Here is a 25,437-nt window from a genome sequence, read left to right on the forward strand (position 1 = left end):
ACGCTGTTAATTGATCTTTTTCTTAGCCTGCCCTCTAGTGATAAAAAAAATAAAAATAAAAATAAATAAATAAATAAAATAACTACAATAAACTGTGCTAAAGTCTTCCTGTACTAAGATTCTTCTGGACTTGTACAGTTCAGGTTGCTATTGAATGTTAAGGAGGGGGAAAAAAAAAAAAAAAAAAACACTTCACTAAGTCTTCTTGTATTGAGATTTTTCTTTAGCTTGTTCTGGTTGCTATAAAGGTTGCAAATGGGTCCTCCACATTCTTGGAATGGTCAGATCATAATTTTTATTCAGATTTCGATTATGTTTGAGCATTTAACATGCTTCCTTGAATTTCCTCTGGAACCAGGTTTTGGTGGGGTGTAGGGACTTGGTACCTTTCCAATCAATGCTGTGGTATGTTTGGAGTGTGTGGTCAGAAAAGCCAGTTTTTCCAAAATGGAGGTTTTAACATGTCGTTGGTCCTTCCTAATTGGGATGGTTCACCCTTTTTTCCCCTATGTATGGTAGGTTACATGTGCATTGTATTTTGAAAACCCCTGGGTGGGCTAGGTGTGGTAGAGGATCTTTGGAAGAACTGAGTATGTGTCTTAATTTTGTTGGGGGTTTAAAGGTGGTTTTGATGTTGTATTTGTGTAATGTTCTGTCTGTTTTTTTGGAAATGCCTCTAACATAAGGTATGGCAATAGCATTCTTGAAATCTTTTTTGTTTTTTAGTGGTATCTCTGTGGAGGATCTTGTGAATAGTTTTTTTGTGAAGAAATTAGCCACCCGTCAAATTTATTAGTCATCTTTGACATAACTTCCCTTTTCACCAATGTCCCAATCAATGATACTATCTTGCTCCTACAGAACATTTTTCCACATGACATCACAACCTTCTTTGTGCACGTACTCTGCATCCGGTATTTCGTGTGACAAAACAATTTTTACCTTCAAAAAGAGGGTACAGCCATGGGCTCACCACTTCCCCTCCCCAATAGCTAACTTTTATATGGAAGACTTTGAGCAACGAGCTCTAGAGTCAGCATGCCTAAAGCCCAAAATTTGGCTCAGATACGTCAACGATATTTTCGCCATTTGGCCCCCACGGCACCGAAGCACAAATACATTCTTTAGCCACCTGAACAAACAACACAAACGTATCCATTCACCATTGAACTAGAAAAAACAACTCTCTTCCATTCCTAGACACACTCATAACATGTCCTCCCTCAGGCTATCTCTCTTTCTCATCTACCGCAAACCTACACACACACACACAGGCCAGTACATACATAAAAATTCTTATCACAACTCAACACAAAAACTAGGGGTAATAAGCACCCTTAAACACAGAGCTCAAACTATTTGTTCAAATGAACAAGCTCTAAACCAGGAATACGAGATTATCACCCATACATTTATAAAAAATGGATACAGTAAAAAAACTATTCACAAGATCCTCCACAGAGATACTACTAAAAACAAAAAAGATTTCAAGAATGCTATTGCCATACCTTATGTTAGAGGCATTTCCAAAAATAAACAGAACACTACACAAATACAACATCAAAACCACCTTTAGAGAAGCTCTACTATAAGCATAAAAAAAATCCATACAATTTAAATTTTGAATATGACAATAAAAATTTTGTTAAACATCTAAAAGAAAAAATAAAACAGGCAAAAGAACATTATCTGCTATCAAAATTTCTTTCTTATTGTAATGATGAAAGTAAAGAATGGAGGTTGGTCAATATGATAATACGTAACACAAAACAGAAAACGCGAGAATTCCCAGAGGGCAATGACATCACTGATATACTTAACAAAATGAACAACCACTTTACCAACTATGGCAGTTGTGTTTTCACCCCTGCAGAAAGGGCAAAGTATGTCAGCCACCTTCCATGAATTAAGAATTCTATGTATCTACATGCAGTAAACGAAGATAAAGTGAAGAGTGTAGTAATCGGATTAAAAAAAGGGAAAAAAGGTGGGATGTGACAACATAAATGTTAAAAAGTTAAACATTATCATTAGGCATAAATTACAATTCTTTACAAATATCATTAATAAATCCTTTGAACATGGTAAATTTATAGAACACCTAAAGACTGCTTCAGTTGTACCATTATTTAAAGGAGGAAATAAAAATGAAATCAAAAATTACAGACCAATATCTGTGCTATCCACAATGTCAAAGGTTATTGAAATTCTGATTAAAAAAAACCGCTTAAATAGCTATTTAAATACAATATCCTTTTACGCAACTAATCAATATGAGTTCAGATCCAGATGCAATACTGAAAAAAAGCGCTATTGGAGTTTCATAAAAAGGTCTATAGTGGAATAAATGAAGGAATGCACACGGCAGCTGTTTTTCTTGATATTTCTAAAGCGTTCGACTGTGTTCATCATGATCTATTGCTATTGAAAATGTCCAAATACGGCATTAGGGGAATTATTAATGACTGGTTCAGATCCTATCTGAATAATAGAAAACAATATACCAGCTATGATATATTTAAAAGCACAACAAACATAATAAAATATGGAGTCCCACAAGGGTCGGTACTAGGACCCATCCTATTCATAATATATTAATGATCTATGTAAATACAAACTTTTTGGCAAAATGATATTCTTTGCTGACGATACGGCTTTAGTATACACCGAAACAACCCTTGAAGATCTAAAAAATCGGATTAATAGCGATATGTTAAAACTAAGTATATGGTTTAGCAACAACAGATTTAACATTAATACCGACAAAACGAGATATATGTACTTTACATTAACAGAAAAATTAGATCACAGCATAACTATAAAATGGCATGAAAATGTAGTGATACTCTAGATTGTAAATGTAGCTTAATCAAAAAAACAAAAACCGTCAAGTATTTGGGCATCGATATCGATAGCAATTTGATGTGGAACTCCCACATCACTTTCTTAACAAATAAGTTTAGGTTCATAATTAACAGAATATATTATGTTAAAAAATTTGTAAATGCAGCATTCTTAAGATGTTTATACTATTCCTGGGTAAATTCTTCACTGCAATATGGCATTACCAGTTGGGGAGGAGACTATTATAACAATCTGCTTACATTAATAAGAATACAAAACAGAATAATTAGAGCCATAACTACTACCGACTTTGATTCAACCAATGATCTGTATATCTTTCATAATATTCTACCATTTCAGAAACTATATCTCTATGGTTGTGTGCTATATGTAAAAAGAAACACTGAAAATTTCTTGGTATATAATGTAAACTATGGATTGCACTGTGGTCGAAACATGCTGGAAGTACCTAAAACTAACAAAGAAATTTTTCATAAATCTTTCGAGTACATTGCAACGAGTAGCTATAATAAACTTCCAAATGAAATTAAATCTATAACCTCAGAATATGTATTCAGAAAAAGATTGAGAAACTACCTTATAGGATTAAAGAATATTGACAATTATTTTAAACGTATAGTATAAGAGATCATTATAACTCATATATCATAACCAATTAAGGTATTGATTTACAAATTGGTTCATTCAATTAGGAATTAAAATATCAACATGTACATTATTATAATTGGTAAGGGAGCCCTCTTCGATGCGGTCCCCGGACTCTCAGTGTCTGTTTTGAGCTAATTACTTTTCTAGTAACCAGTATGGCTACGACCCTTGGCTACACATATTAGCATTAACCACCTTACATTACTCTAAACCAGTTACTTATCATAACTATGAAACCATTCGAAATATATTATATTCTACTTGCATATGTAATTGCATTGAAAACGTTTTATTAACCATAATAAAATAATAGCCAAAATAAGTGTTAGTACCAACAGAATATGATAGTAATACCTGAATTTTATTTTGTAACATTGTACTGTGCATTGAATTGTATTGTGAAATATTGTCATAACTATACAAGATGAATAGTATAATATGTATAATTTGTATACGTGATGTGAATAATAAAACTGTAATAAACTGTAAACCTCTGAGACAAAATTAAGACACCTACTCAGTTCTTCCAAAGATCCTCTTCCAGATTTAAGTTTACAAAATACAATGCACATGTAACCTACCATACATAAGGGAAACAGGGTGAACCATCCCAATTAGGAAGGACAAACACAAACGACATGTTAAAACCTCTATTTTGGAAAAACTGGCCTTTCTGACCACACACTCCAAACATACCACAGCATTGATTGGAAAGGTACCAAGTCCCTACACCCCACCAAAACCTGGTTCCAGAGGAAATTTAAGGGAGCATGTGAAATGCTCAAACATAATCGAAATCTGAATAAAAATTATGATCTAACCATTCCAAGAATGTGGAGGACCCATTTGCAACTTTTATAGCAACCAAAGAAAAATCTCAATACAAGAAGACTTAGTGAAGTGTTTTTTGTTTTTTTTTTCCCTTAACATTCAATAGCAACTTGAACTGTACAAGTCCAAGTTGTACAGTTCAAGTCCAAGGAAGACTTTAGCACAATTTATTATAGTTTTTTTTATTTTTTTTATTTATTTCCTTTTATTTTTAATTTTTTTTTTTTTTTTTTTTTTATCATTAGAGGTCAGGCTAAGAAAAAGATCAATTAACAGCATAGATTTAATTTACCTTTATAAAGTGCAAGAGCATGCAGCTTGGTTTCCTATACACATGTATCTTTCGGATGATAACCTCAATACAGGGGTCGAAACGCCAAAATAAAATATTATTTTTAATAAGTAAAATAATCATTTCAACACGTGTGTTTTGTGTCCCTAAATTCGTAAATATGTAAGGATATGTGCTTTACATTATGGGATACTAAGGCAAGTGATGTGAAGTTCTTTATACAAGTTGCCCCAGTCCTGAAAATAGTTCAGGTTCAAACTTTTTTTTTTCTTACACTTGGATAAAGGATTAAACCAAGTATATAATTTCTTGAGTCCATAGTGTGCATCAGAAAGATAAGATGGTGAGGCTCCAATTTCTCACATCGTGCAGTTAGTGTCCTACGTCTGCAGATATGATTGTTCATGAGGGCTGGTTTTGCCTGTTATGAGAGACAAAAAAAACATGAGTTTCTGGTAGTAGAAAAACCTTCCACAAGCCCTGATAAAGGATCTTCACATCATAGACAGGATTTGAATTCGGGTCTTTCCAACCTAAGGGGTGCTTCAAGACCAAATGAACTATGGAGGCTCAATAGTTCTACTGACATCCATTAATTGTTTATGTAATCCTATATTACAGGGGAGGACACAACGTTGCTCGCGAGCCACATGAGGCTCATCATGCTCTACCAGGAAAAAATAAAAAAAAGGAGACAACAAAAAAAGAGGAACAAAATTTAAAAAAAAAAGGAGAAAAACAGGGATAAAAAATTCGTGCAATAAAAAAAGCTTAATTCGAAATACATTAAATGAAGTTTACCTTGAACAATTAGAATAATTTTAAAGTTGAAACACAATTTTAGTTACTTATTTAGTAGTAGAGGCCTTCCTTGTATTCATTTTCTTGATCAATGAAAGCTTCTTAAAATAAGGTAATTATTCAAAACAGTTCTTACAAGCTCGTTCAAATGTTCATAATTAAAAACAGATCTATATTTAGATTTCATAAATTGTAACGTGTTGTGGCAGGCAGGCATAGCTTCTGCATCCCCACCTACCCACCTCACCATATGCACACTCACTCCTGTACCATCGCATCAGTCCAAGGTTGCAGCTCTTCTAAGTCTTACCAGAATTATTTTGGCTCCAAAAGGATGCGTAGTTGGCCAACCCCTGCTATATTATATATAATATTGGTGTCAAGTATGATGGAAACAAAGAAGGATGAAATTAAAGTTGGTAAGTACTAGCAGTGTGATAAGGGTGCTCATTGAATTATTATTATTAAAATCATGATAGTCAAACTATATGACTGTTTAAAAAGATGAATGAAATGAGGAGGGGAAGGGAGAATAGAAATGAGCAGTGAATTCAAAAATTGCAATCAATTGCTATTTAACAACTACAAAAATGGAGTCAGAACAGACACTAAATTTGCAATTTTATACATTTTGTTCAGAAGAGGATAAGAAAATTTGTAGGAGGGAAACCATATTTGCAATTTAAAACACATAGTTGAGAAATCATGAGAATACATAATAAAAAGGTTCTGAATTTAAGATTTGTAGATTTGCAAAAAACATATGACAAGGTGCAAGAGAAAAGCAGTTCAAAACACTGTGTGGTCTAAATGGGCTATCATATCAAGCGATACATAATCTATAGAATGGAATGAAGTACAAGATGTTAAATCAAATGCGAGACATGGGTGCACAATCTTCACTGTTATTCATCATCTATATGGATCACATTATGAAAGAAAGTGGTATTAGGCCATCATAAAATTCCTGATATATATTCCTTCGGTGAGCATAAAGGCTAATTATAATACTACATGAATTACAGTACCACCCAAAATTAGCTCTGCTAACATATTCCTGAATATTGTCAAGGTCTTTATTCTCATAATTAATATTCTCATTTTTAATACGATACTGCTATTGATGTAGCTCTCATAACGAGAGTTCCATAAGAATGCTCTCATTGAACTCTAATATCAGTAGTGTCCAGTCTTTGATAAAATGATTCATTTCTTACCCAACTCTCAGAACCATAAGTTTAAAATTAGTTTGAATGCTTTCTTGTATACAGCTAGTTTAGTGTTTTGAACTAATTTCTCCCTTATCCCACATAAATTTATTTATTTGACTTCTTACCATACCAGTTTTGCTAATTCTATTATCACACTGTCCATATTCAATTTTCCCTCATGTAAAAAAATTGTGCTGAAATGTTTTTGTTTTTCTATGGGTTCTCCATTGTAGACGTAGTTGATGTGTTTTCAATGTTTCTGCCTATTTTCATTTTTTTTGTTGCTGATCTTCATACCAAATTTCGTACAGCAGTTATTCAGGGAACCCTGCACACTTTTACTACATTTGTTTGTATAACATCATTTGCATAAAGTAAAGAGCTGAGATTAACATTTCTGATTTTGGTATCACATTTAATACTACATGTGGTACCATTATTTTTACAATGTGGAATCAATGGCAGTATCACATTAAAATTGAGGATATTAGGAAAGAACTTGCCATTGTTAGCATTCAGGAATCTGTTAGTAGAGCTAATCTTAGATGGTATAGTTGCTTCTTAAATAGATTGGGAGAAGAAAGATTAGCAAAACAAGTGTTCTTTGCCAGGTTGGCATTAGAAAGACCCAGAGGATGGTGTAGATGGATTGCCATTGTAAAAAGTGCCTTAAAAGACAGAAATATAAGATCTGATAATATTGAGGTCTTGATATAAAACAGATTAATTTGAACAAAAATTGTTGATTGGAAATTAATAATAATGCAACTTTTTCATGCAGTACTATCATAATATCATTAACTAGTAACGGAGAGGGTGAGATATATTTAGTGAAGTAGATTGCCCTCCCGGGATGAGTTCTTAGACTACCTGGAGGCATCAGGTAATAGTAATAATAATAACAATAATAATAATATCCTGTCCATGCCCTGAGGGCACATGTCAGGAATTTGATGGTGGTGTTGATGATGAGACATCCTGTGTTTATCTGATAGAACTATAATGGTGGTCTGAAAAGTTCTTGGCCTCGATCATAGATGGCAACACTATCAGCAAGATTTTTTTTTCAAAGTTCGTACATCTGTCATAAGCATTCATGTGAAATTGCAAGTCATTCTATCAAGTAGTTTGTTTTATACAGCTGTCTGAAGCAACAGTGTTGTCTGTATCCCTTGAAATGGATAAAATTTAGTATCGTATGGTAATAAAATTCTTTGTAAAAGAAGGTATAACGCCAAAAGAAATTCATTCAAAGTTGAGAAACGTTTATGGGCACTCTTCTCCTTCATTTTCGACAATTAAGAAATGGGTTGCCGAATTTAAACGTGGCCGTCTTGAAGATGATCCACGGTGAAGGACATCCAAAAAAGTGTAACAACACCAGAAATCATTAAGTGCACGATATGGTATTGGATGGTCAACTGTGTTGACACACATGTTGATTGGATTTTAACGGTATAGATGCGAACACAGATTGATAACAAAATAACTATTTATTGACTTAATTGCTAATATTTTGCTGGTATTCTATCTGGCATCTTCAGAGCACACAAACAATGTTTGTTACAACAGGGAGACAACCGCAATCTGGTGTAACAGTGGGACTAGTATGAGCAATTGTAGCGTGCAATGCAAAGATTAAAGTCCTAATAAGACACCATCTAAGTTGGGTAAAAAAAAAAAAATGAGAGAGAAAGCAAGTATTAATTTGGTATGAGCATTCTAGTATGATCAATTGTAGTATTCAACGCATACATTAAAGTCCTAATTAGGCGCCATCTAAGTTGGGAAAAAAAAAAAAAACGAGAGAGAAAGCAAGTATTAATTTGGTCTTTGGATGACTGTCTCCCAAATCTTTGGTAGATTTATACAGCCATACTTGTTGAGGTTTGGAGTACGTTTCAAGGCTTCTGTTGATTCCAGGTGCAACCTCTTTGACTTGTAAAAGCTTCTGGCAAGCACTTTTGTTTTTTTTCAATTGATCCTGTGTGCAGGAGTATCCAAAGCATGGTCTGCTAGACCCGACTTGCCATAGCGAAAGTGCCAGATATATTTTTTGTGTTCACTGAGGCAGATGTCCACAGTTCTTCCTGTCTGTCCATAGTAGGCTCGATGACATGAACAGGGCACTTCATAGACTCCTCGATGCGATAAAGGACAGAATGGATGAGAGTTGCCAATTTCACATAAGGTTTAAATACGGTGCGTAGTTAGTGTTCATGAATTTTATTAACCAGAATCCAAACAGCAGTCAAACAAAACAGTGGACAGAAGCCGGTTGTTCAGTGCCAAAGAAGACAAAGTCAGTTCCAAAAGCAGGAAAGGTCATGGCATCAGTGTTTTGTGTTGCTCAAGGCATTTTGTTTATTAATTATCTTGAAAAGAGTAAAACAATAACCAGGGAATATTATTCCGATCTTTTAACCAGACTAGACAAAAAAATTCGTGAGAAAAGACACGGTTTGCAGAAGAAAAAAGTCATCTTTCATCAGAACAATGCACCTGCCCACAAAGGTGTTTTGGCAATAAGAAAATTAAGGGACCTGCACTATGAATTGTTGGAACATCCACCCTATTCCCCAGATTTGGCTCCCTCTGACTTCTATCTCTTCCCAAAATGAAAAATTCTTCCTCGCTGGTCAGCGTTTTTCTTTGAATCAAGAGGTGATTGCAGCTGTAGAGTGGTATTTTGCAGATCTTACTGATTATCACTACAGGGACGGGATAATGGCATTGGAGCATCGCTGGAATAAATGTATTAGTCTTAACGGAGATTATGTTGAAAAATAAAAATAATTTTTAAATTATAAATTTGTTTTTTCATTGTTAGGCCGAGAACTTTTCACCCCGCCCTTGTACTAAAAATATTTAATATGAGTGTTTGTTCATTGAATGCACTTATAATGAATTACAAGAAATTTCAATTGGTATTGAAAGCAGTGGATCAGAAAGAAGGGAAAGTGCCTAAATCTGCTTCAGTTGACAAATATTTGGTTTTGTGATTTCCTGTTCAAATACATGTATTATACAGAGAGATTCTTGTTCTTCAACAATAATCCCTCTGTATAATAGATGTATTTAGACACGAAATCACAAATCCAAATACTTTATCAACTGAAGCAAAATTATCCACTTTTCCCTCTTTCTGATCCACTGCTTTCAAAGCCAATCTTATTAATTTCTTTCTTTCTTTTAATTATTTTATTATTTTTTCGAGAGAGGAAAACTCTACAGTTTGTTCAGTTATTGTATCCAATTCTAGGTCCAACCTGCTGCTACAGTCCAGTGGGATTGCTATATTAAAACTGCAAACACTTCCTACAGCTGAAATAATTACTGTTTTCCTTGGACTAAGCCATAACTAAATCTAGAAAGCCTGCATTGTTACATTCTACTTCTGAATCTTTTGTGACATGCATATAAGCAATATATGCAAAATGTGAAAAAGATTTTACTGCAAAAATTAAAATTTATGATGTACTTTGATCAAATATTAAATGATTTAACTGTATTAAACAAAATGAGAAAAATCTGCCAAGATTCAGCATATTCAAGAATATATATACATTTTAATTAAAATGTTAACACCAATTTAAAATTCTAAACTTTCATAAAAAATATATCTCATTACTAATAATGAATGAACCTTTTGCATCTGGGTAGATAAAGTCCCCAATGTTGCCATGTGAGTAATTCTTTGTCCAAGACATAAAATGTGACAACTCCTATGACCTGCAGTACTACCATTCTGAATATGTTGCAAGATATGATGATCAACTAAAAATAAAGGAACTCCTAGTTTTTGCCCAATACTGGTTATTTCTTGTATGATTTTCTACATAAAATAATACAAATTATTAGCTCATTTTTAATCTCTTATGTAGAAATGATTATATGAAAATAAGTAAATAATTATTTCAGCAGTGTTTTCTTTAATCTGAGATTAGATAATGGTCAACTAGCCATTTAATAGAAATGTGCATTAGATATAGTATAATATTTTAAATAATAGCTTGACACATATAAGAGAAAACTAAACAGGATTTAGTCAATATTACAGTGAACATTAATGTTGAAGATATACAAGAAACTGAAACCCTTTGAAGGATAATTTAAACACTATAATTTCTATTACTAATAGGAGAACTACTTTCACTCTTCCAATCTCAATACTTCTTTTAAAGATAAATATTTCTCAGGTAACTTTTACACTAAAGGAATACTAAAAAACTTCTTTTACTGGAGGCATGAATACATAAACATCTATAATTAGTCTTCGCGATGAGTCTTTGGACTCCTTGGAGGTGTCACGAATGATAATAATAACTTTAGTTTAATCTTTTATCCAAGTGTGAGCAAACAGCTTGTGCCTGAAAATATCTTCAGGACTGGGGTAAGGTAGTACAACACCAGGCAACTCATAGCAAAGGTGGACCAAGCTAACATCACTCCTATCTCAGTATCTCCAATAATGCAAAACACATCTCCTTGCAGATATGTATAATGTTATGCATTAAGGGAAGGGTCACTATCCAGACTAGTTTCAACCTTTATTGAGGTCTCTTCAGTGGGAGCAAGGCCCAGAAGTGGAGATACCAGGCAGAAGCAATGGCAAGGTCATCTTTACCTACAGGAGTTGCCAAAAGGTGTGCCACCTTTTTATTAAATTACTCTGGATTTAGAGAAAGATGTTGAAAGTTTATTTTTCACTTGGTTAGACTATAATAAATTTAGCTTAATCCTTTATCCAAGTGTGAGCAAACAAAGTTTGTACCTGAAAATATCTTCAGGACTGAGGTAAGGTAGTACAACACTGGGAAACTCGTAGCAAAGGTGGACCAAGCTAACATCACTCCTATCTCAATATCTCCCATAATGCAAAACACATCTCCTTGCAGATATGTATAACGTTATGCATTAAGGGAAAGGCCACAACCCAGACCAGTTTCGACCTTTATTGAGGTCTCTTCAGTACCCCAGTCCTGACGATATTTTCAGGCACAAACTTTGTTTGCACACACTTGAATAAAGGATTAAACTAAATTTATTATAGTCTAACCAAGTGAAAAATAAGCTTTCAACATAAACATCTCATGCCACTATTTAAATTGCCATCCTTTATCCAAGACTAGGTTTTCCAATAAGCTGGAAGAGGGAGTCCACATTGAAGATAAAGCCGACCACAACTAAATAAAATGAAAATTCTAAGATTTCATCTCTGCATGTATTGAAACTTGCAATGCCTGAAGAATATTAATAAATCCAAATCGGACTTGTAAATAGCAGGAGTAAAACTGTCTCTTATCTTTGGCTGGTGGAAAGGATTTTTTGGGTAGTGCTGAGAAGGGATAGGCAAATGGAAATTTAAGTAACGGTACTGCATATCATAGAAATTAAATCTAAACACATCGTGGAAGCTCAATCAAATGGTAATCTTACTTTCTTGTCCAATGAATTATCACTGATCTTGCAGATGAAAATTCAATGGTTATCTCAATTTTTCAGCTGAGATATATCTGAAAAAACTTCTTGTGTTGTAATTTTAAATTCACCTATTCCATGGGAATTACTTTCCTGTAGCTTGAAAATACAACAAAATACAACCGCAATAGCAAAAATACATAGAGGTGTAAAACAATGGTGCTCTCTTTCACCCATATTGTTTAATCTGTACATTGAAGATGCAATAAATAAACTGAAAGAACTAAGAGAAACCGGAATTAAGATAAATGGAATTGATATTAACTGGCTACGGTTTGTGGATGATATAGCAGTTATAGCTGATAACGAAAACAAACTAAAAACCACCCTAACAAAGATGGAAGACATCTTCACACAGTACAGCCTAAAAATTAATTATAAGAAAACAAAATTATTAATTACAAGTAAAGCAAATCCAATGAAAATAAACCTGGAAATAAATAATAACCTACTACAACAGGTATCCTCTTTTAAATATCTTGGAAGTCTTATTACAGAAGATGGAAGAAACCAATCAGATATTAAAGCACAAATAATCCTAGCCTAAAAAGCATTCTATAACAGAAGAAACATTTTTACCAGTAAAGGACTTAGCATCCAGCTCAAAAAAAAAAAAAAGGCTAGTGAAAACATACATATGGAGCACTGCATTATATGGTTGTGAGGCCTGGACTCTAACAAAACAAGACATGAAAAAGTTGGAAGCATTTGAACTTTGGTGCTGAAGAAAGATGATGAAAATTAGTTGGACAGAAAAGAAAAGAAAAGTAATGAAAAAGTTCTGAATATAGTTCATGAAGAGCAGTCATTAATGAAACACATCAATAAGAGAATAAAAAGTCTAATTGGACACCATTTGAGGCATGGGGGACTGATTACAGAAATAATGGAGGGGACTGTAGAAGGAAAGAGGCCACGAGGCAGACCAAAAATTTCATATATAAATAACATAATGATGTTAACTGGTGCTAAGAGTTATGAAGAGATAAAAAGGAAGTCACAAGACAGGATGTTGTGATGTGCTGCTATATTTACCAATCTTCAGATTGATGCACCAAAGAAGAAGAGCTTGAAAACAAATCTATATGCACCCTATTCAAAATGATCATATATACTGCTTAGAAAGAAGTCAATAGACACATTCATGGGCAAGGTGCATTGTGGCATGTAATGAGTCAAATGTTTGTAGCTGGTATAAACTGGAGGAACATGATGCTCCCAAGTCAGTGCAACTGTATCTGGGATGAAATGGTTGCGAGAAGGGAACTGAAGGAGTTTGAAAGAGGCATTGTGATAAGCCATCTTGCAGGCCTATCAGTTTGGCAAACTGCTGGAAAATTGGGCCATCCCAGGTTAATAATCAGTGATACCATACTGAGATGGAAGAGGAGGGAGTCTAGTGCAAGTGCTGCTTGCACTAGACTCCCCACCGTGTGGACGACCCACCAAACTCACCGAACGTGACTGTAGGATGCTACAAAGGATAATATGTAAAAAACACCATTTGTTGGAAAGGATTTTTTGGGTAGTGCTGAGAAGGGATAGGCAAATAGAAATTTAAGTAATGTTACTGCATATCATAGAAATTAAATCTAAACACATCATGGAAGCTCAATCAAATGGTAATCTTACTTTCTTGTCCAATGAATTATCACTGATCTTGTAGATGAAAAATCAATGGTTATCTCAATTTTTCAGCTGAGATATATCTGAAAAAACTTCTTGTGTTGTCATTTTAAATTTACCTATTTCATGGGAATTACTTTCCTGAAGCTTGAAAACAAATCTATATGCACCCTATTCAAAATGATCACATATACTGTACTTTTTGTACTATATTTCGGTTGAGTGTTCTATTTATCAGACCTATAATCTGTAAAAAATTTGTAAACATTTCACATCCAAGATAACTGAAAGTACTTATCTGTTCTGTTATTTTATTATTTAGTGCCTCCGTAGCACAATTGGAAGAACAACGGTACATTGCGCCCTTCGATTGGAATAGGCCTAAGTTCGATTCTCGTTGCGATGGGAGGAATCTTTATCTGGATGATTTCGATCGAAGGCGAGTTAGCCGATCTCATACGGAGGTAGCAGGGTTTTTTCTCCCGGAAATTCAGGTTTTTCATCCCACATACAGACAAAAAATACTAGTTGTGGTAGTGGTGGAGGTAGATGGCATTGATGGAGATGATTCGTAGTGGAGGTTCGGTGTAGTGGTTGAGACAATTGTAGGTGTCCTCCCGCGATGAGTCTTCGCACTCCTTGGAGGTGTCACGAATAATAATAATAATAACTATTTTGTTTCTAACTGGAGTTTGTCCACAAAATGCCATTGTTTTAATTTTATCTATGGAAATTTTTATTCCAAACTGTTCTACTATAATGTTTAAATTATATATTGCTCTTTGTAAATTGTCTTCCTTATCTGATATTATTATCTGATCATCTGCAAATAATAGTGTATTTATTTTGTTATTCTAGGAAATTTCTATACCTTGATTGTTTAAGGTGTTCCACTGTATTAATATTTCATTAATGTAAATATTGAAAAGTGTTGGAAACAGAGGGCATCCCTGTCTTACTCCTTGGTTTATAGATTGTTTTTCAGACAACTTTTCATTTATTTTTATTTCATTATCTTTATATATATATTCAATACTGCACGTAGTAAAATATTAAGTATATTTATTCTAACTGTATATTTTGTCTGTTAATGGCATGTGTTCACTGGTCGATTTATCTGCATGTAGTATGAACTAACTCTATTGTGTCTGTATGAGATAAGCTAACTTGCATTCAATAAAAAAGCCCATATAAAAATTCCTCTCATTATGACAAGAAGCAAACTTGGGTTCTTTTTCAATTGAAGAGTGCAATGTCTTATATTCTTGCAACTGTGCCACAGAAGTGCTAATCTAGTTATTATATTATCTATAATAACTAAATTATTTGTTTTCATTTTTTTCAAAAAATGCCAATATGAGTAATACTGGCAGTGCAAAGGAAATGTTAAAAAAGGGGTAATGGGATACTGTCTTCTCTCTTTCTGCATCTGCATATCATATTTTGGGGAATTTTAAACAGAGACAATACTAAACAGAAATAGAAGCAAAAGTTAATGGAAATAACAAACCATGTTATTTCTATTAACCTCATTCCATTAGATTAAGGTATGAAATGAAGAATTATATTAAACTAAGATTTAACAAAACAGAGATAATGAAAATAAGAAGAAACTCAGAACATACATTGTTAAGCATCAACAACCAACCAATCAAACAAGTATGCCAGGTATGCTAGCATACAAAGTGACTGGGCATATAAAATGACCTCCTCCCCAAATCTCATTTCAAAATGTTCAGTATGCTATACTCATTGTATAAAATGACTCCAAATTTTACCCTTACAGCTGAGTTTCTTACATATTACCTTTAATAAAATTACCTTTATTTGCAGCTTGTAAGGCATGTGGTATATATGCATCCCATTATTTAATAATGTGTCAGGTGTGAGAGAGGAATGTGTGCATGAAATGCAGGCAGTGGAAAGTGTTGGGAGACATGAGCATCCTGATCTGGATTTAGCAGTGGCAGAGATAGTGCTTCGGAAACAGGTGATTTTCAGTTTGTCGATGCCAATAGTGTGTTGTAGGATGGAGTGAATGTTAAAGACGTACATATAGATGTAGCCTTGGATAGTTTAGCAGATGGAAGAGGTTTGATGGAGATGGAAGGAATGAAGAGTGAGCTGAGGAGGATGAATGAAAATCTTGGAAAGATAGAGAGAGATGGGCTAGTGTGAAAGGAATGAGAGTAGGAAAACAGCATCAGACAGTAAGGGAGAGAGAGAAAGGCAAGAGAGAGAGAATGGGAGACACAGTGGAAGAGAGGAAATTACAGAAAGATGAGAATGTGTGGAAACAAGAGATAGAGAGGTGAGAGGGAGAGATTGCAAGCCGTAAGAGTCAGGGATGCTAATAAGAGAAGGATGAATGAATTTATTTGGATTGTCATGTATGGAGATTTGATGATTTGGGGTGTGCAAAGTAGAGTGCCAGAGGAGCACTTGCCTAGTGGAATGATAGACAGTTTGGCAATGGCAGTGAAGAGAGATGAAAGTGTGGAAGAGATGATAGTAATGGTTGGGACAAATGACCTCAAAGTAGCATAAATTAGATAGCACAAGATTTGAGGTTGATGTTAGACAGTGCAGCAGAAATGTGTAAAAGGAAAGGCAGTGAATGTGTTTCTCCAGTATGATAATGCACAGTGGAGGAGAAGAGCAGTGATAACAAATGAGACGATAGCAAGAATGTGCAGGAAAAGGGGTCTGTAATATGCGAATTCATGGAGTTTGTTGTCTGGGCAAGTGAGTGTGTTGGGACAGTGGAGGACAGGGAAAACAGAATTTCTTATGCCACTATTCTTCATGTGGGAATAGTGGCATGAGAAATAAGGGGGTGTACACTATATTAAAAAGCCAGGTGGAGCATGAGGGGAATAATAATGGCTATAAGAAGGCTGGCAATATACTGGTTTTCTGTATATAAATGGTAGAGTTTGTGGCACTGATCGATACAATCTCTCCAACTGTTGTTGGTATCAAACTTGGTTAACTGAGGAGGATGTTCCAACGGGGATAGAAATCGAAGGGTATAGTATATTTTGATAGGATATGGAAGGTAAACATGGTTACTCATGATAAGAGAGGAACTGTGTTCTCTCAGGGTGGAGAATCTTAATAACTTTGTGAATATATGGTATGAGATGGATGTTTCTAGGACAAGATATTTAGAGATGTTGCTTACAGACAAGGGAATATACATGGTATTGAGCAGGGTATGTTTAGGCAAATTAGTTTGACAGGCGATCATTATGGGGGAACTTCAACAATATTGATATAAAGTGGGCACAGAAACAGCATGCAGTAACAAGGGAACTGAATTTTTGGATTTCTTGAAGGACGACTGTCTTAGGCAGCATGTAGTGGAGGGAACATAAACATTGAGAGTTCTGGATCTGGTCATAGCATCACAGGATGGGCACAGAAACAGCATGCAGTAACAAGGGAACTGAATTTTTGGATTTCTTGAGGGACGACTGTCTTAGGCAGCATGTAGTGGAGGGAACATAAACATTGAGAGTTCTGGATCTGGTCATAGCATCACAGGATCTGACTGTGACGCCATGCCATACATATCCTCCCATTAGTGAGAGTGACCATGCAGTCCTGACTTGGTGGATGAACAAGAATGGGGAGGTCTCAAAACAGAAGGAAGTTATGTGGAATTATAAGGCAGGTGACTATCATAGATTTAGAAACCAGCTTGCATCAGTGCAATAGATGAAAGAATTTAAAGAAAGAGAGGTGGTTAGTGGATGAGAGAGACTTAAGAAACAATTGTTGACGGCAATGACAGATTGCATATCTTGAGTGAAGAAGACAATTTGGAGTCAAATGGATGAAAAAGGAATAAAAGAGGAATTTGAGAACAAAGAGAAGATTATGGAAGCAAAAGAAATATAGCAGTTGTATGAGGAATATAAGGCTCAGGCTAGGAAAGTGTTGTAAGGAGAGAAAAATTAGAATATGAGAGGAGACTGGCGCTGCAATCTAAAGAGAATCCCAAGAGCTTTTTCGCTATGTGGCAAGTAGGAGAAAAAGTGATATTGGACAGATTATCTTGTAGGATGGAGATGGGATTTGGGTGATCAAAGAAAATGATATAGTTGAGCTTTTTTAAATAAATTACAATCAGAATTAACTCATGTAAAATATTATTTATTAGTATAAATTTCACCTGAGTATCTTCAGTGCAAAGCTAATAGAACAATAAGTGATAATTCCAAAAAGTGCCATCTAAGTAGCTAATGTAAGATAATAATAAATAAATATATATATATAGAAAGTTTTTTTGTTATATTTATTTTTAAGTTTATTACTTCAACCTTGGTAACTCTCCCAGGTCTGGCTCCCACTGAAGAGACCTCAATAAAGGTCGAAAGCGGTCTGAGTAGTGGCCCTTCCCATTATGCAATGCATTATACACACCTGAAAGGGGGTGTGTTTTGCATTATGGGATACATACTAAGGCAAGTGATATGAAGTCATTAGCTTCTATATACAAGAATATATTTCACGTGCAAAACTTTGCTTACTTGGGAAAAGGATTAAAACCAAGTATGTAAAATTTCTTGGTATCTTTCACACACACACACACACACACACACACACACACACACACACACACACACACACACACACACACACACACACACACACACACACACACAAAAAGTTAGGAAAGAATAGCTGATTTAAAAAGTACTATCTCGCACAAAGGGGATAGACGTAGACCACTGGATCTGTTTAAGTTAGGAGAGTGAAGTAAAGTTTCACATGTTTCTTTATAAAGCCATTCCATGAGGAACCAACTTTAGTGAAGGACTCTTGTCTTGTTCCAATGAACAAAACAAGAGTCCTATGTCTAGTGTTGATGGCATGCTCTGCAAGTCCAGACTGTTCAGGTTCAAGGTATTGAATATAAGACTTGTGTTCTTCTAGCTGAATAAAAGCAGATCTTTCTGTTCGTCTGAAATAAGATAACCCACAAATGCGATGAATCTGGTAGATACCTGGATAATTGAAATGTGTAAGCTTGTCCTTGGGAGAAGTGAGAAATGTGGAGATTTTTCTGATGGGGCGAAAGGCAACAAAAATATTTAGTGGTGTTAAAACTTTTGCTATGCATTCACTAATGCCTTGCACATAAGGGATAGAAATACGAGTTATTTCTGTATTTGAAGAGGCAGAGTTACCAAAACTGCTCAAAGCTCTTTTGACGAAAGAATTCTTATAACCATTAGATAAAAAAGTGGAAATAATATGTTGCAATTCTTTCTGTAATAGCTTATCTGAAGAACATAGTGAGTAAGCCAGATAATAGTTCCAGCCTTTTGACTGGGATAGTGATAGTGATGAGATTCGGCATGGATATAATTGCATGTATGAGTCTTCTTCCAAAAAAAAATGAGAAATATAGATTCCTTGCTCTTGTGGCTTATCTAATTTCGGACAAACAGGAAGATCTGCTTTTATTTGGTTAGAAGAACACGAGTCTTATATTAAATACCTTGAACCTGAACAGTCTAGTGTTAAATTCTGAATGAGAACATTTATAAAACAATATTATCTCATTCAGAATTTAACAAGATCCCCCATTCCCAAAGTCAATCTTTGTTATTTAGAATTAATGTGAATTATTCCTTACTGTTGTGTCACAAAATTGTAAAATAAGTGTAAATATTTCTAGTTATAAATTATGCTATTCTTGCAAATTCCTGGTAATACGTATACACACCATGTAAACTATACACGGAGACCTTGGAACTTAATCCTATTATTGCCTAGGGTTGGATACGTAAGCTTGTAAGTTAGTCATACATGCAACAATCTAAATTTTCACCAGAGTCCTATTTGGCACTGATAACCGAACGATGCTTATGGAGACATCTGCCGGAACACATTTTGGCACCAGAGGTTAGGGAGACATGCACTGTTGAAAAAGAAAGGAACCAATGGGAAATTAGAGTGCGAGATACAAAAGGGAATTGCAGAGCGACATCACTCTCTTACCTGCATTGGCAGGATTTTTTTTTGTGATTTGCTTTATTGTATCTCTTTTCTTAACTTTTTTTTACTAACGTTATATTTTATTACTAACATTAACCTGCTGGTAGTGTTTTACGCACTACGGAATCTCAGAGTCTTTTAAGACTCTTAATTTTTAAAAATTTTTTTAGAGACGCCGAGTGATCCCCGTCCCCCCCCAGGACCCAGACCTTAGGAGTGGAGATTCCAGGGTTGGAAGACCCCAGAGTTCTAACCAAAGTACTTAAGGAGATCGTAGGAGCACAGAATATATTCTCCTTTCCCACCTATGGAGGAGGTAGATTACTGTTCATTGTGAAGAACGTGACATCGAAAGTTAAGCTACTAGAGGGCTTCCAAGTCCAAGGGAAGCAGATGACCCCTACCATGGTGGGGTCCTAAGTGCTCCAACTAAAGATCAGCCGCTTCCCCATGGAGTACATTGAAGCTGGAGACGACGTGATCATCCAAACATTCAATAAGTGGGGGAAAGTGAGTAACATTAAAAAGAGCATCTCCCAGGAAGACCCTGCCTGGTACTTCGGAATAGTCACCTTCACCATGGACATGCGACAGCCTGTGCCAAACCTAGTTACCATCAGCACGTTGCATGTAAAGGTGTATCCCGGGGTACAGAGACAGTGTCTGCGATGTGGCTCGGTTGAACATCTAGGAAGTGACTGCCCCCGAGCCAAGTGTTTCAACTGCGTCGGTGTCGGACACATCGCAAACCAGTTCCCACACACCCCTGTCGAAAGTGCTCCAGCACGGAGCACAAAATTACATCGTGTCCATTGCGCACATTCGCAGAGAGGACAGGGGCACCGAATGAACCTCTAAATCTGCAGCCTACAGGAGACACCGGTGAATTTCCGGTATTACCCACCACCAGCGGGGAGAAAATATTTACACAAACAGTGCTGGGTAAAATCAAGAAGCAACCCGCTACAACACCAGCAGAAGAAACTATTTCCCCTCCAGTAACAGCATCAGCTGAGGAAACAGTCTCCCCTTGGCCATTTCTACTATTCCACTACCACCAACGGAAGTAGAACAACACACAGTCAAGGGTAGCACAGAAGAAGCCATGGATAGCAGTACACCAGCTATCAGATATCTCCCACCCCTCAACAACAACAGAGGAAGCTTCTTCTGGTAACGCTTCAGAGATCTCCCCTGCAGTAGTCAGCACCCCCCCCTCTGCAGAAGAGAAGAACACGGAAGAGGGGGAACAACATCTTCCACCCCAAAAGACCTCTCTAAGAAAAGAAAAGAGGCGGCTTCTCCAAAACTGGAGAAAAAACATCATAGAAGTCACCCCAAGAGAGGTTTGGACTCAACGACATCAAAGTCCGAGATGGAGGTGGAAACCTCCTCTTCTCGTAGGGAAAGTATAAATTCCAAAATTCAAAAACTCACTGGCTCCCAGTTCAATTTGTATGAGTATAAAATTAAAGACGAACGATAAAATCGTTAGCTTCACGATCGCAAACACCCAGCACGAGTTCGAGGTTCTCTCGAACTTGCTTACAAGACTGGAAGCTGGCCTGCAGGACGCGGGATATTCTACCTCCCCCCTACAGATTGACAATCTCACCAATTAAGTCAAAAGACTACGCATCAAAGACTTAGGCCAGGTTTAATTACTTAAAACACCATAATGCCGCCACCCCCGTTGTGTTGCCTCTCTCAACATCAGAGGGCTCAGTTCATCACCAAAACAAGAGGAGGTGTGGAAGCTCATGTTAGTCCACAACATCTGGCTCTTGTTCCTGCAAGAAACTCACTTCTTTCATTTCAAAGATATGCAGGAACTGAGTCATAAGTACCCCATACTATCGTATTGGAGCTTTGGCACAAGTAACAGCGTCGGGGTCAGGGTACTTATGCTAGTCTCCCTCCTAGGAGTCTTCCATAACATCCAGGGAGACACAGAAGGGAGAGTCCTTGCAGTTGACTGGAAGTATCAGAGCTGTACCACTAGATACATTAACTTCTACACCCGTAAAATGCAACATCAAAACCAGCATTCTTCCAGTCGCTTCATACTTACCTATACGGCATGCATCACGTCATCTTGATGGGGGACTTCAACTGCGTGGCAGACCCGGCCTATGATAAAGTAGGGGATATTCCAAACTCAGGTACAGCTGGCTACAGGGACTTGGAAATTCACCTTAGGAACCTCCAATTGACAGACATCTGGAGGGCTCACAACCCCTACTGTCGGGATTATACTTGGACAGGCCAAGGCATTGGCACACGGATCAACCGCCTCTATTTGTCACCTTTCCTTGTCTCCAGAGCCGAGACAATAAGGCACGTTCCAATTAATTATTCCATCTCGGACCACAAATTAGTTGTGCTCAGTTATCATCCATTAGAAGCTGTAGGTGTTGGTCCAGGCCCCTGGAAGTTACCACCTGACTTCCCGTCCCTGTTCTCGGCCAAGTTTAACCAACTGTGCTCCACCTGGAGCACCGCTAACTGGGACCGGGATGCCTGGGCATGATGTAAACTTACCATCAAAGACAACATGATAAAATGGGTCCAGGAACGTGCATTCCTCAGAAGAGCTCGGCTCCGTGACCTCTACAAGGAGAGGAGCTGGTTCGTGGCCAGTCAACACAATGGCTTTCCATGTCACAATGCCATCCATGACATTAATCTCGGCATTGAAATGGAGAGACAGAAGCAAGTGGAAGAAAAGAAAATTAAGATCCATCTCCACCTCCGCTCGGAAGACAGGCAATCGGCCACGTTCTATAACAGGCGTTTCGTCAACTTCCAGCAGGAGCGAACCATTACCACCATCACTGAAGGCGGGTGTAATCACACCACTACACCCTGACATCCTGAATGCCTTCTGAGGGTACTATACCAACATCTATCAAGACAGCAGTACCCCCCCCCCCCCAGGATTACTCCTGTTGGAACATTGACCCCTTCCCTGCACACATCCAATCAGGGTTCGATGCACCGATTACAGCGGCCAAAATAACATCAGCCTTCAAGCAATTCCGTACAAAGAAAGTGCCTGGGCCAGACGGATTAAGCACAGAACTCTACTGAGAGGCCTGGGATTACATCCTCCCCATTCTTGTGGCAATCTTCAACATCTTCCTTACCACCAGAAACATGCTAGAGGAATTTCTGGAATGCCATACCCTCTTCAGAAGACCAACAGAGACCCTTCCAACATCAAGAACTGGCACCCCATCAGTCTGTCGAACACAGACTATAAGATCCTCGCCCATGTCTCAACAACAGACTGAAGATCGGGATGAGGTACGTCATCAAAAGTACACAAGTGTATGGTATTCCTGGTTGATCGATGGAGTTCAATCTCATCCTCATCAGAGAACTGCTACATCTGGTTAACTTCAAAAACTACTCCATGGCATTGTTGACTATTGATCTCAACCGAGTGTTCGACAGCGTCCGGCACTCCTTTCTCTTTAACATCTTGGAGAAAGTCAGGGTCAGCAGTGGACTCCTTAATATCATCAGAGGCAGCTACAACAACAGCTCCACTTTCTCCTCATTAACGGACCCCTATCTGACCCCATTACCATCCAGAAAGAGGGCAAACAAGGGAGGGTGTCCCCTTAGTCCGCTGCTCTTCGCACTAACCCTTGAGCCGTTCTTATGGGCTGTCAACAGCTCTCGTGCCGTTAGAGGGATTCCATCCCTTCTCACCATGGATGATTCCAAGGTAATTGCTTACATGGATGATGTGGTGGGCACCCTCAGGGAGGACGACTCCATACTGAACTTCTATAACATCCTAGAGAAGTTCAAAGTGTCAGGGCTAACATCAAAACCCTGACAAAACTAAAATCAAGATGTATGGAGTCTGAGACCTGAACAACATCCCTGCAGGTCTCATCTCTACTGCTGACCCCCTCACCATCTTGGGGGTCCCGTTTGCTGAACATCCTGATGAAACACCGTTGAGAAGCTCAAGGACTGGAAAAATGGACAACTGTCACTCTCCTCCAGGGCCTCTGTCATCAAAACCATCATATGCCCTGAGCATCAGCCTGAACATCATCAGCAAGGATCAGGAAATTCGGCTGTACAGGAAGCCCCTGAAGTTCTTCTGGGGTAATCTATGCCAGGAAGTTGACATCAAGACCCTTCAACTTCCAGAGAAGCTGGGGGCTTCGGCCTTCTCTCCCTCAACATTGGGTACCTAAGTAATACCACTTCCATCTTAGCAGGATACTGCAGACTGAACATCCCTTCAGTCATCCTGTGCAGTATTTCTTAGGCTTCAAGCTCCCCCTTTTTTGGGATCCAAGTCCACCAGGGTCCTAAGGTGGACATTGTTCCAGAGGACTACAACAGACTTTGCCAGCTTATGTAACAACTCTGCTCGTCAGGTGTGAACACCGCCAGGATCCGGAACAGCTACACCTGGTACGGACATTTCTTTAACATCCTCCGTACTAACGTTCCAGATCTAGGAGTCATCAACAACAACATCCACTTCGGCCACCTCTCCAAACATCGAGGCTACCCGTCGAGAAAGACCTGACATGGAGGATTGCCTATGGACACCTTCAAGTCAACATCAACATCTGTCGGTTCCAAACACTCGGAACCCCTTTTGTGACTTCTGCAGGAGCCTGGACACCATAGAGCATGCCTTCGACCGGTGTCCAATTTCCATCTTCATCTGGAGGAGGCTAAGCGACATGCTCCACATCCCCCTCCTGCTGCAGGAGCAAGTCATCTTCCTGCAGTTCGCTCCCCCAGCTAACAAGCAGAAGTTAGTGGCATTTATCATTAATAAACTTAAGTACCACATCTGGAAGGTAAAAAGAAATTCTGTAATCCTACCAATCCTCCCAATCTGCTGGATCTCTCTCAGATCATTTTTTACAAGTTCTATGGTTCCTTGAGGAGGTTTTTACATCTCGAAAAAGAGAGGCTCTGGGTGACACCACATTTAAGAACAAGTGGTGTTCACCTCCAATCCTGTGTAATGTCAGAAACAATACCATCAAGTTCTGCCTGCTGCTGGTTTAAGATCTTCATCTGCAGCAGCAGCTGCTCCACTTCTAGTCATTTCCTTGGTCTCTGCGTCCCCCCCCCCCGAGGTCTGTTTTGTTCCCTGGTCTCCCACAGAGGTAGTTCGGATGAAAAACCCAAGCAGCGCAAGCCTACTTGAGGCGAGCTACCCTGAAAGCGCGGGTCACCTGGGCACCGGCTTCCTCCGTGGTCTTTTCGATCTTGTGAGTCAGGCAAGCGTCCGGGGTGAAAAGTTATCATCTGATAGTTTGGAGCTAGCAAGATTTGTAATATGAGCTGAGGCCTATTTTTACTTTTCCCTACTCCCCACCCACCCTTCCCATCCTATTCCTCTCCCCGTTTCCCATCCCCCACTACCCCACCTTAACCTCTCTGTCACTTCTCTTCCTTCTCTTCTCTACAGGGGCACTCTGACCCCGCCATTTTTCAGTAGGCCAATGATGAGATCCCCCTTTGCTTTCACCCCGTGACTCCGGCCCCGGATCTTCGATGATTCCAGTCGTGGAAGCTTCGGAAGTATCCAGCATTATGGTCGTCAATTTTGCCAGATATATATGTTCCAGAACCAGTCAGACAAGATGCAGCAATACAGGGCCATGCTGTACTATGATGACCAGA

The 25,437-nt window shown here is 37.7% G+C and overlaps 1 protein-coding gene across 7 annotated transcripts in view; it reads right to left on the reverse strand.

Moving 5' to 3' along the window:
* The window catches only part of LOC150101260 (ribitol-5-phosphate transferase FKTN-like), a 353,950-nt gene that overhangs the window by 224,985 nt on the left and 103,528 nt on the right, over positions 1 to 25,437 (reverse strand). For all 7 annotated transcript variants that reach the window (XR_016549166.1, XM_090401598.1, XM_090401595.1 and 4 more), the window contains one exon: positions 10,295 to 10,483. Coding sequence is in view for 6 of the 7 variants with exons in the window: in XM_090401598.1 (XP_090257724.1) it covers positions 10,295 to 10,483 (189 nt within the window). In the remaining variant the exon portion in view is untranslated. The remainder of the gene's footprint in view (positions 1 to 10,294; positions 10,484 to 25,437) is intronic.

This window comes from Typopeltis vanoorti, chromosome 12 (assembly GCF_054136105.1).
Source record: "Typopeltis vanoorti isolate ZY-2024b chromosome 12, IOZ_Tvanoo_1.0, whole genome shotgun sequence".
Taxonomy (NCBI): Eukaryota; Metazoa; Arthropoda; class Arachnida; order Uropygi; family Thelyphonidae; genus Typopeltis; species Typopeltis vanoorti.